This window comes from Styela clava, chromosome 7 (assembly GCF_964204865.1).
Source record: "Styela clava chromosome 7, kaStyClav1.hap1.2, whole genome shotgun sequence".
NCBI classification, from domain to species: domain Eukaryota; kingdom Metazoa; phylum Chordata; class Ascidiacea; order Stolidobranchia; family Styelidae; genus Styela; species Styela clava.
The window spans coordinates 13,971,938-13,995,732 of record NC_135256.1 but is presented as its reverse complement, the minus strand read 5'-3'; the positions used below and the strand labels follow the sequence as shown (position 1 = coordinate 13,995,732).

At 33.6% G+C, this 23,795-nt stretch overlaps 3 protein-coding genes across 6 annotated transcripts in view; all 3 read left to right on the top strand.

The window, feature by feature from the left end:
- The window catches only part of LOC120328034 (uncharacterized), a 53,238-nt gene extending 38,414 nt beyond the window's left edge, over window positions 1-14,824 (top strand). For 2 of the 3 annotated variants that reach the window (XM_039394419.2, XM_078114323.1), the window contains exons 2-3: window positions 11,941-12,165; window positions 13,446-14,824. In XM_039394419.2, the coding sequence (XP_039250353.2) occupies window positions 11,941-12,165; window positions 13,446-13,967 (747 nt within the window). In that variant the 3' untranslated portion in view covers window positions 13,968-14,824. Of the gene's footprint in view, window positions 1-10,727; window positions 11,583-11,940; window positions 12,166-13,445 lie in introns of those variants that run through there. The other variant, XM_078114322.1, reaches the window with a different exon arrangement.
- LOC120328033 (uncharacterized) lies at window positions 3,082-10,384 on the top strand. Of its 2 annotated transcripts, none has more exons than XM_078114320.1 (9): window positions 3,082-3,209; window positions 3,759-3,881; window positions 4,256-4,414; window positions 7,137-7,253; window positions 7,576-7,731; window positions 8,171-8,296; window positions 8,905-9,054; window positions 9,360-9,587; window positions 9,803-10,384. In XM_078114320.1, the coding sequence occupies exons 1-9, from the start codon at window positions 3,140-3,142 to the stop codon at window positions 9,991-9,993; spliced, it is 1,320 nt and encodes a 439-aa protein (XP_077970446.1). In that variant the 5' UTR covers window positions 3,082-3,139; the 3' UTR covers window positions 9,994-10,384. The 2 variants fall into 2 exon arrangements, with proteins under 2 accessions (XP_077970446.1, XP_077970445.1); XM_078114319.1 differs by having other exon boundaries at window positions 9,357-9,587.
- A 3,033-nt stretch (window positions 14,825-17,857) lies between the features above and the next one.
- Window positions 17,858-23,033, top strand: LOC120328406 (organic solute transporter subunit alpha-like). Its single transcript, XM_039394874.2, has 9 exons — window positions 17,858-18,071; window positions 18,385-18,539; window positions 19,349-19,422; window positions 20,210-20,365; window positions 20,620-20,731; window positions 20,869-20,986; window positions 21,092-21,217; window positions 21,451-21,578; window positions 22,256-23,033. Exons 1-9 carry the CDS (start codon window positions 17,957-17,959, stop codon window positions 22,517-22,519), a joined length of 1,248 nt encoding a protein of 415 aa, XP_039250808.2. The 5' UTR covers window positions 17,858-17,956; the 3' UTR covers window positions 22,520-23,033.
- The last annotated feature ends 762 nt before the right edge of the window (window positions 23,034-23,795 follow it).

Below are 23,795 nucleotides of genomic sequence, written 5' to 3'. Positions count from 1 at the left end.
GATATGTCAAGGATACGCATGAGTGACCTCGGCGATACGCTCCAGTGAGCAATATAGGATTTTACATTTTCATCTTCTTCTCGAGAACGACACTACTTAGAGACGTGAAATTTACATCACATGCAGATAATAAGTCCCCCATCATAAATTGCAAATTTTATGCATGACTGACCACGCTTTCACGCTCCAGTGAGCAAAACGCGTCTTCAGTTTTTTTGCGATTTCTCAAAATTGATACATGCTATTGGGTTGAAATTCATAACAATGATTAATGGACAGGTTCCGGATACGATATGTCAAGGATACGCATGAGTGACCTCGGCGATACGCTCCAGTGAGCAATATAGGATTTTACATTTTCATCTACTTCTCGAGAACGACACTACTTGGAGACTTGAAATTTACATCACATGCAGATAATAAGACCCCATCATAAATTGCAAATTTTATGCATGACTGACCACGCTTTCACGCTCCAGTGAACAAAACGCGTCTTCATTTTCTTTACGCGGGAAGCCTGTTAAAGCTGCACGCAGCTCTAGTTTTCGTTTGTATTCCCTAAAATTTAAAACCGATTAGTCTTGTAGTTAAAGATATAAAGTTTTTTTTTAAAGCTGCAACAACATCATTCATAGGCCCACACCATGTCACACTCTCATTCACACAAGTCAGTAATGCCGTTGTTTGGATCACGCGATTCTTGATCGATATTTATTCAACTCGAAATAAGTGAGTTAGGTGGGCAGCATCAGTTAACACAGTCAAAATCACTGCCCTTTTGTGTCCAACAACACTGACTTTGAGTTGATAATTGACTCAGTATCTCTAAAAGAACGTCAGATTTACCCCGATGCACAGTGTACATAATGTGTCTGCCGGGCAATATAGAAAACTTATGCGTGTTTTCACTCTTTCACTTAGCAAAAGAATGTGGATACGCCGCAACTACTATCTCCGGAAGAGGTGGAGGAGGTGAGCACGGGGGTTGTACCTGCGATCTTGCAGATGCGACAAGATGGTGCGACGTGGAGACTATATAAATACAAATACCGAAATAATATGTGATTTATTAGTTGTTGTCAGTTACATCATCAATCGACTGCACTACAGTAGTGGTATTGTATATTTTCATACAAAAACAATGACATTTGGTGTGCTCAGAGTAATAGGATACCAAGAAATGTCAAAATTCAATTTAATGGATTATTTGCTTAACTCGTGTTGTGGTTATTGTTGTTGATGTGATTGTTAATGATTTTAAGAAAAGTCGCTTTTTTTGCAGTAAATGGACCAATCGAATTAAATGTTTAATACTAAACAAACGATCGTTGTTTCCTTCCCTTTTTTTTAATTGCTTTGAGCCCTTTGGTACCCATATTATATGAATATTGCGCCACTGCGTCGCATTATGTCACCCGGTCGGCCATTTTTTCGACAAACTGGTGCTCAGCTCACTGCTCAACTATACGACCTTGTCGGTACCGATGTGTCTTAATGGGCGATGGTATTTAATTTGTAATTTTGATTTAAAGCTTTTGCATGATCTGATAACTGACTTCAGTCCAAATCACGTAGACTATGTTGATGTGGTAAGTTTTTGAGCCTTCATGTCAATATATTGCTCTGTCCAGCATTGCTCTCTAATTAAGGTACAGTGTACGTGAGGATCTTTGTTTATAGATAAAGATCGTGTAATTATGATAACAGTAACACTAGCTTTCACTTATTTTGGGAGATATTTTCTAAATCATGATGTATATATATATAAAATAATTATCGTGTCAGTTTGTATCGGTTATTTCGTCTATGATCTGGTATGTGCTTGAGGGGATAATCAGTAGTTTTAACTATGGTATGACTGTCAACATCCGACTGTTTTTCACATTCACATGTTTTTCCCATTTTATTCTGTATCAAGTGAACGGTTTTAGGAATTTGAAAAATAAAGATTATAAATAAAGATCACACTGAAGAAATGTAATTGATATTTAACGAAATTTCTTGATCGCCGTGAGAATTTAACATTCTTTCACGGTGTGTGCAACGTTCACTGATTAAGTATAAGCTTCTAAAGTTGATATTTCTTGGAAATGTGAACTAAAATGGGAAAGTGATCACAAAGCGCAGTCAATGCAAATCTGCAAATGTCAGAAATAATATATTGAAATATATGTATTGGCGATATGTATAAATGTTGCGCCGAAGTCGCTGAGTTGATGTTATCAATCCCTATCCATTGTATTTATATAAGACTGAAAATTTATATATTCTTAAAAATCTTTATTGTATTTTATTTTATTTGTAGCTTTCAACGATATACAGAATACAATTCTAAATTCTTTTATCATGACTATAACTTCATTGGAAATATATTTAGCAGTATATATATATATATATATAAAAAAACACGCTAATCAAACAGCGAATTAATATTAAAAACTTGATCTCGTTATTCACGTCATAACACTAACAGTATCGTAATTAAAGTATTAGTATGAGTGTACCGGTTATAACGTAGATTTAATTATGAATTTTTGTTTGATCATGACAGGTCGAAACATGTTCCCAAAAGCTTAAATTCTGTTATTTGACCCCACGAAAATCATTATTAGAATTAGACATTTGAAAAAATTAACTTTGTTTTCATAATTTTAATTCGAATTTGGTGTACATTTGGGGTTCCTGTTGCTACAGATTTGGGAAATGCGTGATTAAATGCACATTATCAATATGCATTACATGAGTAATGATCCACCATATAGTAACGTTCGGGAAAATTCGATGAAAGGTAAGTCTTGGAAAAAATGTTCATCTTTTCATTGATCATGTGATGAACTCGAATATAAATGACAGGGCAATCCGGGCCACAATAAAAAAACGAAATACAAATTCAACATTTTGTTAACCAGTCGGTCACCCTATAAGATTAAAAGCTAAAAGCGTTCTTTTGTAAATGACGACAAAGCAATGTGACCCGCAAAAGCAATTTTTTAAAACTGGTCATCAAACTGTAAACGTCACTTCACTGTCTTGACCCGGAGGCAAGTTGTTCTCACAGAAAAGTTTAAATTTGTATTTAAATAGTTCTTTCAATCGAAATATCGCCGCAGTCGATATTTTTTTTTCAAATATTTTTACCATGGACAAGTATTTCTACATATTACTCCTAATTTCAGTGACACGCTGTCGGGGACAACTTTCTGGTTCAGGTTGGTGATAACTGTTTAATTAAAAATAAAGAATAAAAAATAAAGAACTTATTGTTATGTTGTTTTTCATTATACCCGTTTGCGGTTTGAAGTTTTTGTTTCATGATGATAAATGAAATTTTACAAATTTAGTTTAGTTCAGTTTAAATGAGAGATCGTCTTTCCATATACACAAGGCACATCTAACCTTTAAGCCTGCCTATACTGAAGAAGTTGAATAAACCCATTTCGTTTCGTTTCCCAATTTTTTACTCCGGTTTATCTTGATTTTGCTGATTTCCCACTACATCAAATAAAATGTACCATACCAATTTACTCACTTAGGACTTATACCAGCCCAAAATGCACCTAATCTGAACGGAGTAAACCAAGTAATTAATCAAATTTCATTGTTTCACGGGGTAATATGTTCTATTAAATTGATTGACTATATATTATCATTTCGATCAAATTTACAGATTAGTTATACGAGCTCAGGCTATTTGAATGAAGTTACCAAAACCTAGCTGCATATAAATTTTAGTCACTTTTATTTTATTATACATCTAGGATCGTCTTGTCCAGAAGAAACGCTGGAATGCATAGAAGAAAATGAAATTTGCTTCCGCGGTAATAGTGATTCTGTCAACTGTTATTGTCCATATGGCTTTAAGGGTGACAACTGCGAGGAACGTAAGAAATATTTCATATTATTTTGTCTAACTATGTTCACTGATGATTACTACAGATTAGCTCAGTAGCAATTTTAGAATCAGTTCCGACAGCGATATGTGACGCATTTTGTTGAACACGAAATAGTCTCCGTTTAGGACAGTGAAAAGTAAACTATGTAAGGGGAACTAAATTAAAATTAGAACTTGAATAAGTTGAATCACGCATGTACGCCCGATAGGTCATATTATAAATAATTTACCTGTGCTTAGTTACCGAACAGTTTGATATGTCATCAATTCATAAGCATTTTGAAACTAGATATATTTTAAAATTTATCTTTGAAGAATGTTCCAAACAAAAAAATTAAATATATTTTAAATACAATTATGCAGCAATGACCGACCTTATTGACGAAAAGTGTGAGCTACCAGACAAACCAGGGGATTTGTGCGACAGATTTGAACTCACAATCCAATGTACAAATAATGATTGCCAAGAGTCCGAAATTTGTTGTTCAACTGGATGCGGGACAACATGTGTAGTTAATCCGGGTTAGTAATGTATTGAAAATTTCAATAACGTACATAAGTTAGGCAGTCGGATATCCTTGAGTGTGAATACAACACGATTTTAATAAAAAAGTTGGGCGCTCCAAAAGTATGTGCACCAATATGGAGGTAACTAATTTTGCTTGCCTACTTCATATCAAGTTGTATAAAGAGAATGAAACCTATGGACAGGGGGATATTCACTTGGCTAGTACAGACAGTGCCGAACTCGTAGAACTAAAACATAGGAATTCGAAATAAAATCATGGCCTCACCCTAACCTGGTACACATGCTACGAGAGTACCAGAAGTTGATACTTAATTCATATTTTATTTCGAAATCAAAGATTAAAAAAGGGATGCCTGGAAAACAAATGTTTTATCATCCAGATTCTAGACCTAGATGTAGAGTCTAGACCAGGGGTCACCAACGCGTTGCCCGCGGGCACCAAGTCGCCCGCGAAGACCATATTAGTCGCCCGCAGGTCTGTTCCAAACTAAACTTAATAAAGGCTCTTTTAAGTAAGCTACATCAATTATATTTCATCCTGCTATTTTAGTATAAATCACACTTGTATGGGAACTAGAAATGGCACTATAATAATTATTGTAATTGTAACCATCAACCTTATTTTTATTTGACCTCAATAATGTGACGGGTCAATTAACACTCTTCCAATTATGACATCACACTGAGATCAGTTTCCACGAACCCGCGCTTTTTCTTGTCCGTTGGTTAGCGGAGCAGTAATAACACAATTATTGATTCCAATGAAAAATCCATCATTTTCACGATGAATGGGAGGTGGATATATTTATACCACCATGAAAACAGCCTGCGTGTGTCTCATTAGTGGGGCGATTTTAGCGACGGCAAAGCGGAGAGATATTTCACATCTTGTCACGTGATCTTCCGCGCTAATTACCCACTGTTCAGCACAGTACGGACAGAAAAAATCTCGCGATTCAAATCATACAGTAATCCTATTTTACGAGACCATCGTTTGTTTCAACCTATCCTTTCGAATCAACATTTTTGACATAAATTCAGGATAGGAGATTTACATATTTATCCCGGGGGAGAAGATAGCCGATAGGACGGATAAACCACGGCTTCTCACCGGTTACCATTCGATGTCGGTTCCGGAAGCTTGGACTTGATGGCGAAGGAAGCCTTAACCGACCAGCGGTTACGTGAACCACCCTACGGCGGCGAGGAGTCCAGCAATCCTTTTGCACATAACAATCCCCGCATGGGATTCTAACCTGCGAACCTAACGCTTAACACGATGGGCCATAGCGCCGCGACTCACTCCACCAGGAACAAACATGGAACACGCCTCACTGATGAAAATCTGCAAGACTCGCTCAGAGTTACAGTGTCAAGTTACACGTCGGAGTATAATACTCTGCAACATTCGATAGTACAACTGTTAAGTCCATTTTATCTTAGACTTGTGCAGAGTGTTGAAAATCAATTTGAAAACACTCAGTTTTGAAATACAAGAGTAATTGATAGAAATTTATTTGCAACGTTGTGTTAATCGTTTGATTTCCTGAACAATCCGAAGGTTTATAAGTGTCTATACCTCACTAAATACCAGTAATTATATCAATAATTGAAGCTTAATCGAGCAACTGAATTTTTTAGAAGTGTACATTGAACTGGTAGCCCGCAGCTTAATCTGTACCCAAAAAGTAGCCCTCGGCTTTGAAAAGGTTGGTGACCCCTGGTCTAGACCAAATGCCGGTTAATCAGTCTTCGTAGCACACACCACGAACAAAAAAAAAATTGCATTTGGTATTTCTGTTGAAAAATTTGTTGTATTTTCACCATGTGTTTACGTAAATCTATCTATATAATATATTCTGTACAAATGAATAAAAAAAATATTGAATAACATTATCGTAGACTTGCCGACAGTATTACTATAGTTGAAACTAATTATTATTGCCCCAGGCCTCGACGACCGCGGTTGAAAAAATAACCGGTACAGATTGGCACGGAAGTAATTTACTTAGAAAACACGTTACAAAAGCGTGATGTATTATCGTTCAAAAATATCCGTAAATACGAAAATCCAGCTTGTCACAATTTTGCATGCTTGTAATATTAAAACAGCACTGTCGAAATACGTCAGCGTTTCTCAAGCTTTGTGCCGCGAGCCGCGGCACACTGGTGTGTCGCTTGAGAATTTTGGAATTTTAGAAAATACATCATTCGTATCACACTTAGGCATACATGCAACTGGCTAGCTTGGCATTTGCATCTTTATCGCTCCGTGAACACGGATTATCTTCTTTGACTGAAATTAAAAGCAAAAAAGGGAGTGACTTCTTGGAATTGACGACGAAATGCAAGTGTGCTTGGCAACGACAGAACATCCTTTTTATCTTATTTGTTCCTCAAAACAGGCACATCCATTGCATTTACATTTGCAAAATAAATTTATTTAAATTTAAATTTATTTTTTTACAAGTGTGTCGCATTTTTTTTATTGGCTTAGTGCGCCGCAAGCACAAACAAGTTCAAGAACCACTTAAATACTTATATGTAACTATTTATTCCTACCATTTTCATGGCAAAAACAGATCCTTGAGAATAACTAATATATTTTATATTTTGATTGATTTAATTAAAAAAGGTATGAATGGGCAGTTTATTAATAATCAGCAGTACTTGGCTAGATTTGTATGCTGAATATTCAAATTCCCATAATTTCAGAACTTAAGTGTACAACAAAAAATGATTGTAAACCGAATCAGGGATGTTATAAAATTAATCAGGAAGATAATATCTGTTTCTGCGCGTTTGGATTTGGAGGCGAAGATTGCATGGAACGTGAGTATTGGAACTATTGAAAAACGTTAAAATTTATCTTTCAAAAGTCTTATATATATTAAAAGTTTTAAAAAAATCTGTGCTATACAGGGCTACAAACGAAGCCCTGATGTAAGTTTTATTGTTTACTTACTACATGTCTACAATGGTTGAAGTATAAATATTATAAATTAAATTTTGTAAAATGATATCTCACGTATTTCCTCAAAACGATCTCCCACAGTTTAAGACTGGAAAAAAGGTTGTAAGTACTTGTGACTATATTTTATTGTGAAGTAGCCAACTTCAGGTAATTATTTCTATCTTAAATTGATTTTCGTAGACCAAAAATTAGATCAACGATGTCCATTTCCGAATGATATCATTGACGTTTGTGAAGATATAAATAAGGAAGAATGCGTAGGACATGAAGATTGTCCATCGAAACACATATGCTGTGTAGCGCCGGACGCCTGTTCGACCACTTGCTTACCGATAGGTGAGATTTTATAAAAAACTAGGAAACAGGGCAATATTGGATAGACTGGATATCCAATTTGATGTGGACCTACATATCTTTTTGTTAAATTGTTGTTGTTATTAGTATTTTTTGTGGTATCCTGTTGTTGCTACTGTTGTTGTGAAAAATTTTCTTTTCAATTCCTGGACCAATTGCTTTAAAATTTTCAGTGATTCAAGATTGTTGTTCTCGATAGAAGGCTATTACTTTTATCTATTTAAAAAAATTCTTTGTGTTTTATGGAATTCGTTTTTCACTCTGAAGTTGTGTGTGATGAAGACCGTCGGGATCCCCCATATTAGAACATTGCTTTAAAAAAGAAAACTTTATTTCGACGTATTAAGACATGATAATCTCAAGTGGTTTATCATATAGAAGTTTTGTTTTTGCACATAATTTTCAATTCTATCATAATCAGGATGTGAAAATGCCGAAGAACTCAAAACATGTACAGACCAGAATAAGCTATGTATAAACGACGACTCTACCGATGTATACAGTTGCATATGCCCGCAAGGATATGTCGGTACGATGTGTGAAATAGGTGAGTAGTTTGTATGCTCAATATGCTACGAAGAAACATTACTGTTTCAGTTAAGAAGTAAAAAAGTTCAGTAAGAAGTAACAATTATAGCCACACTCGAATATAAAAAAAAAAAACAACATATTTTGCGCCGAAAGCGAAAATATCTATTTTAGGGACTACCAAATGAGTTTGAAATAGCGTTTTTTTTAAGAGAAAGGGTAATCCGTATTGGTTTCGATAGGTATAGAAAGAAGCATTATGGGTTCACGAGCTATTTAAAGAGTATGTAAATTAAAGTAATTGAGTATATAAATAAATATAATTAATAATTATATTAAATAATAATATAAATATAATTTTACTTCATAACACCTGGTACAGTAATTATTATATGGCGCTTCCAACTATCATGTAGATGGTTTTATTGCCATCTTTATAAACCCATGGAAGCAAACTGGCTTTAAAGGTGCTAGGTGTTTCAATAGAAATATATATATATAGGGTGTAGACATTTGAATACGTACCAATTTTTCTTTTGGCAAGACGTCATAGAAAATATGAAATGAGTAACCAAGATCATAAGCAAGTGTTTTGATAATCAAAACCGATTTATTTGAAAAATCTAGCATTGCTCGATGAACGTTGCGAGTTTCCGGAGGTTGCTGGTGATACATGCCTTGAATTTGAATATCCAACGACATGTACAAAAAATGAAGATTGCGAAGGTGATAAATACTGCTGTTCAACAGGATGCGGAACTCAGTGCGTGGACCCAGGTGAAAATGTTGTGTTATAGAAATATAAACCATGTTTTATTGAAAGTGACGATGGAAATTATGAAACATATGTTATTTATAGTTCTCTGATACCATCTACATTTGTATAAAATGGGCACTATGTATACATCATTTTCGATATTATAAGCTAACTAGCCAAACTGTTATATCTATTTGCCGGAACAGAAAAACCAATTCATGTTTTACTGTTAATTAATCTTGCTTTACATTATCAAAAATAAATTTCTTCCATCGTTTTGTTGCTAATTCGAAATTTTCTAAAATATTTTGATTATTTTTAGCAGATTCACCTCCCCGCAAGCCATTAAATCCGTTGTTGATTGCTCTTGCCTTGTCAAACCGTGGGCGTCAAACTCCTGTAATTCCTGCACCATATGTACCTTATTGTCCACCGAACCTATGCGGTCAACTAGTTTGTCCCACAAATGTTGGAGCAAGATGTCAACCGATCAGGGGACGATGTGATATCCATTTTTATGACCAGTATACCAATCATCTGATTACACAGAATTGTAAGTAAAGTTGAAAACTATTTATCCAACTAGTTCTCATAGTAGCGAAAGTATAGATTCAAATTTTTCCCCTTAAAATATATGTATGTAAATTGGTAAATATATTACCTCCAATTGACATTTGAATGACCTTGGGAGATCTATTGCGCTCCAATATTTAGTATTAATTGTTATGACAAAAGAAAAAAGTACAACAGTCATTATTTTTGTTGTAGGTCCGTGCAACAGAGGTGCTCAAGAATACAGTTCTTGTTTTGCCAACAGTTGTTCTGACATATATGGCAGACCATTGGTTTGTCGCGGAAATCCTAACGCAAGATGTCGCGTAACAAAATGTGGATTCTGCTTGGCATATTGGATTGATGAACGTACCGGACAACGTGTTCAATGTGCCAATGAGTATTAAAGCTCACAGATATCTCAAGTATCTGTCAACGATATAATGATTTTCTTGAACTTTTGTTACTTTCCTCACTTTAAAAATGTTTCCTCATAAAGGTTTTCAGTACAGACAATTAAAACCTAGGATTTCTACATATTATCACGCAGATGTGATTTACAAGGATTTGAACTGGAAATCGTACTTGCTGCTACCTGTGATGTAACTTTCAAATTCCACATACTTGCTGCAGATAATAACGCAGATTCTGAAAATATATCATGTTAGATTTCGTTTACCCTTCTTGATATATCGATCATCTTGCTTGTATTAATATCGAATTGAATGATTTGGGATTCATATATATAACAAAGCAGATCGTTAAGATTTGATATAATAAATAAAATTAACCATACAATTCTATGGGTTGATTTATTACTGTCGAGTTTGTAGATGATTTATACATCAGTTTTAGTGGACATATATAACGATAGCTTGATATAAATAGATATATATGTAACTCATTATACATGTCCTAGAGTTGGGCACTACGAAATTATCCGCTACCTAGATACATTTTGAAGGCGTGATAGTGGAATGAAAAATATACCTGGCATCATTTACAATTACATGACAAATCGGCCTTTCGGGTCGCGGTTGGGTTTACAGAAAATTTTTGTAAATCGGCGCATATGGGTAGTTTCAAGCCAAATGCTTACAGATGGGTTTGTATATATAATAATATTATATATACAGTTTGTGCAATTATAGATTTTTATACTATATGTTATCAAACCATATCAGCCTAAAGTATTTTTAGTGCACTCAATTTGCATGCTTTCTCCCCAGAATAGACTAAGAAGACGGGCTAAATTTACTCCTGAGTCCTGACCGATAATTACCGAGTTACTGGATAATACTGGAGTTATAATAATGCACACTCCTTATATTCCCCGCATACAATAAAATTTTGGGAAATGTCATAAATCCCAAAAATTTCTTAAACTTGTCGCTATAATGCAGTCGACTGTTGAGTATTTCACACATTATCAAAAGATAAAATATATAAATATACTTGAGGTGTTTTCTTCACTTTCCATTTTGAAATATTTTCCATGACTGCTCTCCATTACTCGAAAGAAAATCCATATTATACTAGAAGAGTTTGAATTATAAAGTACATGAAATCTGTTAGTAATTTATTACTGCTCTTCGACAAAATCAGATAGAAATTGCTTGTTCTACAGGGATATGTTAGTTAAAATTACAAGTCTTTTTTACTATATACACAGTTTACACACACCGCTGTAAATGTTAATTTCAATGTGTTATGAAGTTAATGCATAACAGCTAAATTATTCATATTTAATCCATTTTATATTATAAAGCGGATGAGTCAATAAAACTGTTGTCATTGTTGTCTACATTCAGAAGACTAAAATAAAATTGATAGCCATTCTAGGACAAAAATGGTGGGGAAGCTTGTACTATTTTGTGCGCTGTTTACTGCAGTAAATGTTAAAGATACTCATGCATGTGGGGAAAAGGATAATCACTGGGAGCCGCAAGATATTCCAACGAGGGCATTGCAAACAAGAATTATTGTATATGCTGTTGTAAGTCGTACTTCTTTTTCAAATGTCTATTTGTTTCAATAAACATAAAACAATGAATAAAGTAAAAATTAAGTATAGGAATAACTCTTTGAAAGAGAAGATCATATTATGTAAGTACATTTTACTTTTCAAAGTCAGTATTTGAAAACTTAAAATAGGAAGTTTCATCGATACGATGCCATAGCATTGGATAAACGTTCATATACGTATACGTAAGATTCATCTGTATTTGAGGACAAATTTACTCTGCGACCAGGAATAAAAAGGTGAGCTTGAAACTTGAAGCACCCGGGATTTGAAACCGCCAACTTCAATATGAAATATGAATCACATCATTTCAAATTTTTACATTTCACAGCCTCTTTCATTACCGAGCGTATCATTAGCAGAAAATGTCGTCAGTATTAAAAAGAGTTCAGCAGCAGACGATAATGCATTAAATAAAGCTGAATTTTCGCTCATTTGTATTTTGAAATATGAAAGATATCGGGGAGAGAAGTATAAATTACAAAATCCACAAGGTGGCGATCAAGAAAGGTTCAATGTGACCAACACCAACCTAAGTGATACATACTGTGGCGATGTAAGTAAAATGATTATTGTAAGTGCACATATGAATCGTTTTGCTAAGTTATTCTTGGTGTTGTACAGTAAAATTGTTTTCTACGTTTTTAACTAATTGACCCAAATTATCAGTACTCAAATGGGAGGAGTGCGTCTATTTCTTTGAGTCATATAATCCCGGTATTACCTAAGCAAAATTTTGCTGTTTTATTTTAATAAGAGAAGAACATCTTTTATTCCTCACGCTTGACCGCATTCGTCGCGCTTTCCGTCACCTCTTTATTGCTTGGTGCATTTCTGCAAATGGCTATAGAATAGTTTTAAGGACTTTGTATAAATAAACCATCGAGGCATCCGTAATGAACTTTTGTGCTATATGCATAATGCATTATTCCGCCGCATTATGTGTCATGAACTTATCAATTGAGGAATTCAATATTAGAAATTTATCATCTGCGAAATTTGTTGATATATATATTTTAGTTATTTTTCCGACCATCGATCTATACTTCCGCATAAACATGTATATATATATAATATGTAGACATTCATTATCCTACATTATGAAAGTCATTGTCTTTTTGTGTATAATTTACTATTTTTAATAGAGATGACAGTAATTACATTAGCCACGGGCCATAATTTGATGTCGTGTATTTGGAATTAAATTATTTTCATATAAACAGCATATAATGGTATTGGTTTATTATGATACGCTCTAGCAGGTACTGGATTATTCCTTTTAAGGAAATCAAGAAAACCATTCTGACGATTGAAGCTAAATATTGTAAGCAATATCATAAAATACCTCTAATTTAAAAACAAAACGATGACGTAATTGGACACGAAGTTTGACAACTGAATTGTTGTTGTTGTGAATAATTACCATTCTTTGCAACTAGTTGATAAATCTATTTCAAACTTCCAGTACTTTGAAAATGGGGAAGTCACTAGAAGGCTGTTATTTTTTATTTATTTGTTATTTGAATCCTATGGTATTTCATATTTTTCACATTGTGCGCGATACGTGGCATTCCGGTAGTCTACTCCGCAATCTTTTGACCAACCTGGTGCCCAGCTTCGGCCTTACCGGTACCGACATAAATTGATACAATGGTAGCTGGTAGGCTTGGTTAGATGTTTTGATATGAAGCTTATGATGCATTTTAATATGAAAATGGAATGAAATGAATATAAATTATGGTGGAAATATCATGAGCAAATATTTCCACGCTTCATGCCACTTTAATGTAGTAATATCATATTATAAATTACACATACGAAACTACATTTTTTCAGATTATCCCGGAGACTGGTAAACCATATTTCCTTTTTCTTCTCGTCAATCAAAACACTACTTCTGAGAAAAAATTTCTACTTGATTTCGTAAACAAGCAAGATGCTGTTTTTGAAGATACTTTAGACAACAGAGTAGCATTAGAAGATCATATTCTCGAAAGCGGATGTCAACTTCCGGATATTCAAATCGACTTCCGGTCTGAAATTGACGCAAGCATGTTTTTAGATATAAATGAAATGGAACTTGAAAATCTCAAAAAGCAAAATGATGACCCGGAAGTAGTGGAAGACGTACCGACAGAACAATCTGCAGCTGAAAAGCTACCTTTCAGTGAATTAATCTCAACTCGTATTATGCCTGGGAGCATTTCACAATCTGTTGACTTTCGACACGACTATCTACTTACGGAACCGCAAACGACAACGAAAAATTTATACCTCACGACCAATAGCTCGCCAAAACTTCAAATATCCGCAATTTTGCGTCTATTTGTATTTTGCTGTTTTTGGAAATATTTTTAAACCAGTCTTTCACGTCTTAATCCAATTGCAAATAAGTTTGATTACAACGAAACGAACGTTCGAATTATTGAGCCATTAGTGCATTGTCCCTCAAACAAAATATGAGTGGTATTGTCCTGTCAAATTTCCTTTTTTCATTATTTCAGATTATTTTGGCGTAGATAAATATACTTCACTTTTGATGTTCGATTTATCACAGCTTATGTCTGATTTAGACATAGTGTCAAAAGCATATGAAGTAATAAAAAAATATATAAAAATTGTTCATCTGAAATAGGAATCCGACTATAAATTTATCATAGTGCTTAGGTCGTTGACTCATTTTTGTTTGTGAAATAAAACTTTCACATAATAAAAACTAGTCATGGTTTTTATTCGTTTCTTACGTATTTACAAAATATGACGACTATTTTCATGGGCCGTCGAATTTTGAGTTCCGTCCATTTTATTTTATTTATATTCTGATATTTTGTAATTTGATTCATGTTTTTATTCGCATTTTATGACGACTATTTTCAAAGCGTGGCAAATTTTTTAATTCAGTCTATTTTATTAAGTTTATGTGTATTTTTAAAGAATACATACAATAAGTAAAAACATTTTATCCAGCCGGTTTATTAAATTTTTGTGAATACGTACGACTATGGACCATTGCCGAAGTACACAATCAAAGCCGCCTTATTTGCAAACGAATTATTTCCGGCTTGAATGGGGCAAATACGAAGAATTGCTCTCTTTGCTGCCTTGCTCTTGTTGCTTCGCTAAAATTGTTTTCGTGTTGAGAACTTATTGTTTGAAAAATAATTCAAAGAAGTGGTGTATGTACATAATGATGAAAGAGAAACTGTAAAATTTTGTTTGAATTCTATGTCTATGGCAGAATTCTGAGGGTGAGTGTAGTCCTATCGGCACAAAAACTAGTTTTGTCATATTCGTTGACCCGAAGAAATTAAAATTTCTTTTATGCCTAGCCGGAGTCTTCCAAAATATCCCTATAATTTATGTTAAATCGCATTTTTCTGGGTATGTACTTTTTCTTCCCACACTCGTCCATTTACTCATAGATTTTTATTTTTTCCACTGACGAAAAATCTGAACCGATAGTTCCCGAGGTCCCGAGCATGGTCGTTTATGTCTGCTCTATTTGTGAATCATACTTGATTTTGCGCTATGTTCTAATCCTAATATATATCATATAAGGGCGACCAAAAATGATAAATTTCAAATAATTAGACGTGAAGATTTAGACATTTTCCGATAGCTTTTTAACTCGTATTTTTCAAACTAATGTACAAACTAATTACTCTGAATTAAAGTATATTTTCGTGCTTCCGTAGTTCCGTAACAAATCCATAGGATAAAATCAGAAGAAGTGCATTTCAAAACAGTTTTAAATTCATTCTTAGTTCAAACGAATCAATTAACATTAACTAAAGGTTCGTCAACTGAAAAAGACTATTTTTGCGATTTATCTTCAGATGCTTCTGCCAAACATTGATCTTTTATATATATGGCATAAATAAGCATGGAAAACCACCAAAAATAACGTTTGATGACCAAAATTTTTGGTATGTCCATATACAATATCTGTAAAAATATATTTAGATCACATACCAGTGGACGTTAAAAAGTGGTGGGGTATATTTTACATACTATACCTTTAAGTTAAAACAAGTTTCAATATCATCATAGACTCTGGATATAAAGTCGTGAAATATAAAATAATTTACTAAGATAGGTTTCTAAGATTCTCTTCAATCAACCAAATTGATTGTAAATTGACTACGCCCAATAAAAAAGATACCGATACGTATATAAAAATAGCAACTCCGTACGCAACAGTGCTCGCGTGACCAACACTAAATTGACGAATTATATTTCTTTGTCCCGTATAATATAAATTTATTGAAGTAAGAGGTTGCATAAAAAGAAATAGTAATGTATCTCTTCCATATTTACAGATAACTGCCAAGTTAAATTCATTTTATTTTCATGCTATTTTTCTAATAAACGAAAAAATTTCGAGAACTTGTCATTATAACAATTTACTTAAAATTTCAACCTGAATCCACATTGAATTGATCAGAATCAGTTTCTCCAACAAAAAATTTTAAAAGTCGGAATATTACCGGAATTATTGTATTTGATGGTTTTAGATCTGAAAAACTCATTGTTCAATTACGTGAATTTCTATCGGTATTTGTCCAATCGGACCCCGTCAGTTTTTATGAAAATAAATTCTTGGAAACGCATATTCAACCCAAAACATTGACTTAATGCTAAGTCATGCCATCAGATAAATTACTCATCTACAAGTACGATTTCTTTCGGTAATTCCTCGGTAATTAGCAATTTTTGTATTTACCATGTACGTAAATTTTGATAAATTTAAAACAATATTAAATATATAATTTTTATCGAATACTTAAGTCTGAGATTTTATTTTTATTTTTGAACATTCTGTGCATTTGTTTCTTATGAATCTCCAACAGTCAAAGAGTTAGAAATCTCCAACAGAGATTAGAAAAAACTGAGAACGTTTTAATAAATTTCATCTCCGCAATGACGAGCTAAAGCGATTGCTGAAAACATGAAAGCGATTCCGAGGAGCGGGCCATCTTGTTATTATTATAAGGATATAAATAGGGTCAACAAACTTTGCATATCATGATTACTGTTTTAGGTTAGGCTCAGAATTACAATAATTCCATTTAATATCCTGAATATGTGAATAAACGTACTTAGTACAGTTTGACTAATCGAACAATGAAATTTCAGGGATCAAAAGCTTCAAATCAATTTCTTATAAACTCGTGAAAATAACAACTTTTGTCAACTCATGGTCATAAAGGGTGTTAAAAAGTAGCGAGCTTTTGTCAGGATATACGTAAGGCTGCATTTTTCTTTCGCATAACGACCATCTGGCGGATAAAAGGTACCGATTTTAACAGCTTACTTGTAAAAAACTTTATCCAAGCAATGATCGCACGGTAATTGAATTTTACTGCTAGCGACAATGCAAATAGAAAACGTACGGCCCTTTTGTGTTTTGTGACATCAGTCGTAGAAATATAGAATTGGGACCAAAATGTAAAGAAAAACCTTTTTTGTTGTACAATCATTCTCATATATATATGATAGAGATGGAATATGCAAGCGAGTATAAAACTGAGAGTAAGCGTTAGGGTTGATAAGACAGGACGTTATAGCGTTTCTGTTGAAAAAGGAACTGCTTGTAATTAGCATTCTCCGCGTGACCTGTTCTCAAGACGAAAGATAGTAACGTCACTAACTTTCAAAACAGAAATATTTAGATAGTCAACAGCTTTCTGATTATTTTTTTTGAATAAAATCAAAAAATAGAAACATTTTTGATATATAGTCAATCTTACCAATTAAGCGATATACGATATATACGTTGTTGAATAGGAGAGGTACACAACGATTTTTAGTCTTCCGATTTTAAAAATAATATGTACGGTAGAAAATTACTGTTTTCGTCGAGAAAAACAGGCTACTGTATACAGAGTGTCATTGAACTTTGTGATGGAGAAAAGAACTATAACGTAATAAATAGGTTAGTTGGTAATCAATCGATCAAAGCTGTTTTGAATTTTCTTCCAAATGATGAAATTTTTACTCGACGTTTTTGACATATTTGTGGAAAAATAAACGGACTTTGGTCGAACATAGCTGGCCTCACGTACAGTTGAAGGTGACAACAATTAGCAAAAAAGCCTAAAAATGTTCAAATAACAAAGAAAATATGATTACGTCAAAGTGTAAAGATTTACGTCAAATCAGATATACTAAAACACTGCTTGTTACGATAAACACGTTTCTGATGTGGCGTCAGACGGTAGCCTTTGGGGCATATAGCATAAAAATGTTATTTGCTGTAATGGATTTTGTATATAAACCTATGTAATTGTTGTTGAATTAATATCCAGTGTCGTTTGCTCTAAATAAAGTTAAAATAAAGCTTCAAGATGGTTGATACTACTGCTGAAATAATGACCACAGATTCAATGCAAGAATCTCAATGTTTATACGGACCACAAGACCGAGCCCCGAACTCAAGTGAAGTGATACAACAGATTGCAGGTACCCAAGCACGACTGAAAATCGTGGTATATTTTGATTAGACGTGGGTTAAAATGTTTGTATGCAAAATAGTTCAATACGACAGCAAGTCATTTATGTGGTCAGTTTATCCATTTATTATCAAACTCAGCCTTATAGGATCGGTTTGAAAAAGAGATCCACGATCAATAACTTGGAATTTTTTATATTCAAATTGCTTGTTTGACACGAAAATAAAAATTGGTAGCTAAAAAATTGATATTTCTTATTTTACTATCTGATAAAGTGTTATTTTGTTTAACCATGATCACTAATCTTATATGTCTTGATTTAGATATGGGTACAGGAGCATATGTTTATATGATGGTGCCTGTTGTATTGTTCACTGCATTGTCAATAATATATGTAGAAGAGGCAGTTTTTCTAATTCAAAATACAGATTTTTGGAGAAGAACTCAACACAAATTGTGGATATTGTCTGCTTTTCCCGTAAGTAACATTCAAAATCAAAATATAATTCTTTTCAAACAATAATAAATTATGATAGTAAATGGAGTTTGTGGTCCAATTGTTTTTGTCTGGCCTCGTAACATAAGTCGGGCCCGAAGGATGATCCTTTTGAAGGTATTTGTTGGATAGGGCCCGATATGGTTCGTTTTGTTGAATTCTTGTTGTTGGGGCTGTTGTTGTTATTTTCTTTTAATATTTAAAATTAATTCTGAGGATTATATTTGAGAATTGCACTGTTAATTCCCAATGCAAGTCGGAAGTCACGTGAATGTGGACGCCCAATTTCAATCTATCCCACAAGGCGATGAAGATAGATTTGCAGATGAAGCTATCAGTATGGGCAAAAGATTTGTGTCATAAAAATACCACGAAAGACGTCAAACAAGTTCATTGTATTTGTGAAACAAATTCTATAAACTAAAACTCATCATTATTAAACTATTGCAAACACAATAATTACTCGTAAAAAGATTTTATCGGAACACTTTCACAAAGACAAATAAGAACTTCCGTGTCACAAAAAACTTTCAAATTTTGTTTTGTTGGTATGTTTGTGGGTCACCTTTTTTGACTGGTGATACAGAATTTGTTTTAGGTAGTTTTAAATTTTATAAGTGAGAATAATTTCTCATAACTGCCATGGTAAATAATACTAATGTTAAGATATTATTCATCTTCATAAAAGAGGAAAATTTAACATTGCAAACAGCTTCGGATGCTTTATGAGTCTTATGATAGAATTTCCCAAAGAGAAAACAGTATTTTATTTCTTGATTTTTTCCATTTAGGTAATAGCCGGACTATGTGTTGTCGGACTCTTCTTTCCTCGTTCTTCACCTACAATTCAAATTCTAATATCATTGTAAGTACATTTTTCTGATAATCTATATAAAAAACAAAAACTACAATCAGCGAAAAGGTTAATTTTTTTTCTCGATACTTTTCTTTGAAATATACGGATTTTTAAACAACCAAATAAGTCGGCTTCCAAAATATCACGACTCAAGAGTTTGAATTAACGATGATAAAATAGAACATGTAACAAAGTTCATGAAATTCTGTTATGTAAAACGGATTGTGGCAACGCCAATTTGTATGTAAGTGCTTCTACAGTGTGTCCATTTTGTTTTAATGAATATATATTTAACATCTAACACGGTGTTCTCCATCGCGAACAAAGAATGTTAAGTTAGCCACATCATTCAGACGAGCACTTTATTTATTTTCATTTTAACCGCTACTCTGAAATTTTCAATAACTTTGTTTGATCGTTATGACTATTGACTTAGTTTTCCATCTTACGAGAAAATAGTATAAAGGTGAAAAACAATGGCAAACAAAATTCACAATGGCACTAAAAATGAGTTTTCTATTTGATTATACCTATTTGCCATTTTGGCAGATTGTGATGAAGATTCCGTTGGCAAACTCATTCCATACGATCCAGTTTGAAGGAATCAAAATTGCGTTAAATAAATCTATTTCAACTTGAACCCTGCGTTTGCAGATTGAGTAGAAACAAAATTTGAAAAAAAAAGTGTAGAAAGATGTAGTTTGTCGTCAAATTTTTAAATAAACTGAATGAAATTATTGACATTATTAACATAATGGTATGGCATAGCCTATCAATACAAAACTTTGTATTTCAGTTACAATGCGCTTTGTATGAAGAAATATGCTGATCTTGTACTACATTATTATGGCGGAAAAAAGAAAATGGCAGAAATATGTAACGAAATGAAAGTGATTCCATATGCTTTCCCGTGCTTTATGTGGTTCTGTTTTCCCAAAATCGTGATGAATGTGTAAGTAAATTTGTAAACATTTTAAGCAGCAAATAAGATAACAAAATAGACCAAATTGTGCTGTAATTTCCTTCTCAAGGTCTCATTCAGCATTTTCAACTCAATTATACAAGTGGTGGAAATGGTGATCCACCCAACCACAATATATATTATGGCTTTATTAAATAAAGTTCAGTGAAGCAAAAATTTATTATTTTGATGTTTTAAGTGTGTTTAATAGTTTATTTATTGCATATAATTTTCTCTCTTCGCAGACGCAATATCAGAATTATGCAGTACTTAATATATCCAGTCACAGTATACCAACCAATCGTCTTTTTCATTCTAACTGTACTGTGGAACGAAGATTTAGGAGGCACATCAATAGTAAGTAACTATTGTCAGCTAGTAGTAAATAAATTTACTTTTGTTCAAATATGAAAAACATAAATTGGGAATATTGAGAATTTACATAATATCCAACTTTTTACCGCGTTTCATCCACATTTATACTATCTTTTTAGGCTCCTCTTCTGACAGTTTTAAATCTAAGTGTTCCCCTCGCATCGTTTGTGGCTGTGTACGGATTCGTTATAATGAATAAAGCATCAGAGAGACCACTGAGAAATTTCAGAATTAGAGGTAAGTTTTTGAAAGTATTTTTTGAAATATTTATACACTAATAATATTTAAATAATAATATTGTATATCTTATTTTTGCAATAATGCGATTCCGTTTTTGAACAGGGAAATTCGTGACTGTACAACTTATTCTGGGAATCAACACGGTGCAAGGAGTCATCCTGTTGCTCATGGACAGATTTAGGGCAGTACCATGCACCTTTCCATATCAAAGTCCAAGACCTGGATTCAGTAAGTAACATTACCGATCATCTCAAATTTGGTATTTTATCAAGTATGTTCGAAGATAAATCTTGCCTAGAAAGCTTGATTTATCGATTTACTATATTTGTCTAATTCATCTCACTCTTAAGTACTTATTCATTTCATTACAAAAGGAAAATGAAAGTAGAAAAAAAATATCGGTGAATTCTGTATCAGATTATTTACTTTTCATTTTAGTCATTTATTCAAAATCTTTTCAGTGCTTCATTTATACATATTTCCCATGGAATTGTTTCTTCTATCTGTGGCCGCGAGATTTGTCTTCAGAGTATCTGAAGTTGGCATATTGCCCATTCCAGAACCAAGAGATGACTTTGATGAAATCAAGGTGAGAAATATAATAATTAAAACTGAGAAGGCTCTTTGTGCAAATACTGAAACGTTTATACACACCGAACTATCTAAAGATCTTATACGCGAAGGTTTTTGCTGATTCTGAATTATGTCCAACATGCGGAAAGAAATCTGTCAAAATTATGGTTCAACCACAGCGTATGTGATAGATTGGGTAAAAATGAGAAACTCTATTGGCTGTCTCGTTTTTCACACAGCTGACAGATACAAATGATTATTTAAAGTAGCTAAAACTTTTCAAGTTAAAGTATAGAGTATATAGAAGTTAGCTATATATATATATGATTTAATTTGATGTAAATGACCGGTAGAAAGAATTGGGATCTATAAACATTTTTCTCAATAACCTGTTACATCGTTCCATAGCCAGTTATCACAGAAATTTTCCTACTGCTTCAACTATTAGCTTGGGCTTAAGAAATATTTAAATTGGTTTTGTGATGCCAGATGATTCCGGCTCGGTCTCCAAGTGGAAATATTTATTAGTATTTTGTATATGGCATCGAAAAGCGATTAGAAAAAAATACCACAAAGAAGTTCATGTATGGCTAAACTTTATATCGATGGAAGTGGTTTGGAAATTTAACATAAAAATAAACTTCTATTAGAGTTAGACAATATACCAATGATTAACAGAATGTGTTAAACCAGGTCGATGATGGTGAAGAAATAGACGCTGTGGCTCCTCATTCTAAACGCCGAGTTGATTGCGACGGAGATTCAGATTACAGATCATCATCAGACAGACATTCATCAGTAAACTCTGGAACTGCAGGAAATTTGACAAAGAAGCCTTATGAAATTACAAGCGATGTAGCTTCTGATACTTCGAGTAATTCAGTTCGACTGAAACTTTATAACAAATCAGCATCCCATAACACACCAACAGATTATATGCACAACACATCCATATAGAAAGATCTTCAGTGCACAAAATTTAAAATTTCAGAACGACGGCGATGGCATTGACCGTCATCCATGGCATCTGATAATGGGCGAACATTTAGCCATGACGCTCCGGAAGTGCATGGGTGCCTACGTTATTTCGCCTACGAATATTAAACCTTTTATTTATACCCAGTGGATTATTATGTTCCTCAAAACATACGCTATTTTATTGAGACTGTATCATCAAAGTGTACCACTGATGCAAATACATTGTTGTTATTGTTTTATTCAAATTTATTCGTATCATTGTGTAAGGCGATATATTTATTTTTATAATTTACAATACTTTTTGTAATAAATTTATTGCCCACAAGCATCCTCTAAAATTATTTGTATTTTTTCTCTTCCGCACCTTTTCATTTATTGCAATTTAAGTTCGCATTCATACATTGCTTCACGCAGCACGCCATATTGCATTGTTCATTAGTATAATTGTTCAGTATATATGGTTCCGATCTCATATTAAAATATATTTACATTCTAGTAGTCTTTTGGAATGTTGAATAAAGTCGACAACGAGGTCTCGAAATTAGATGGTTTTTTTTGAAAGAATGGAATGCAAATAAGATCAAGCAATAATAAATACAAGCGGAACGATAATAGTTTGTCTAAGCCTATTAGTGGGAAATATGCTATCACATGCAGTTGTTCCGTTGTATGGGCTGTAAAGGGATTTTTAAGGAATTGTTCGTCAACAAAGTGTCTTTGGCATCCGAGCAATGAAACTTCACAAAGCGAGCCTATAGCCATCTTGTTGGACGTCCAATGCCAAATTATAAATGTGTGCGACTTTCTTGCATTCGAATTTACCTGCGGAAAACGTTTTCAGATGCATTTTAGGTTTCGCTGCGCAACCGCCAACTTCCAATTACTCAATATTACAGAGCAAGCGTCAACGAAAGGTCAAAAAGATTTTCCGATCACATTTGCTTCTGTTTAGCGGTTAATTTAGAATCGATTCTTCACGCATTAGGCCGTCAAACCTGTTATATACATCTCGTGTGCGAGATAAGGTAAAGTAAACAACAAAACATCGCCGCAAAGTGATAGTTCTAAAGCACGGGCCTCGTCCTTATCATAACTGAAATTTTCATCTTTCGGCAGGCACTACGATTTTTAAGCAAGACTGATTCGCAACGCCGCTTCATGTCAGTTGTTTCTAAAGTTCATAAAAGCGGCGCAACACTTTTTGATGTAGCTTGGGTCTGATAAAAACTAATTCGACCGCCGAATTATCACTAGA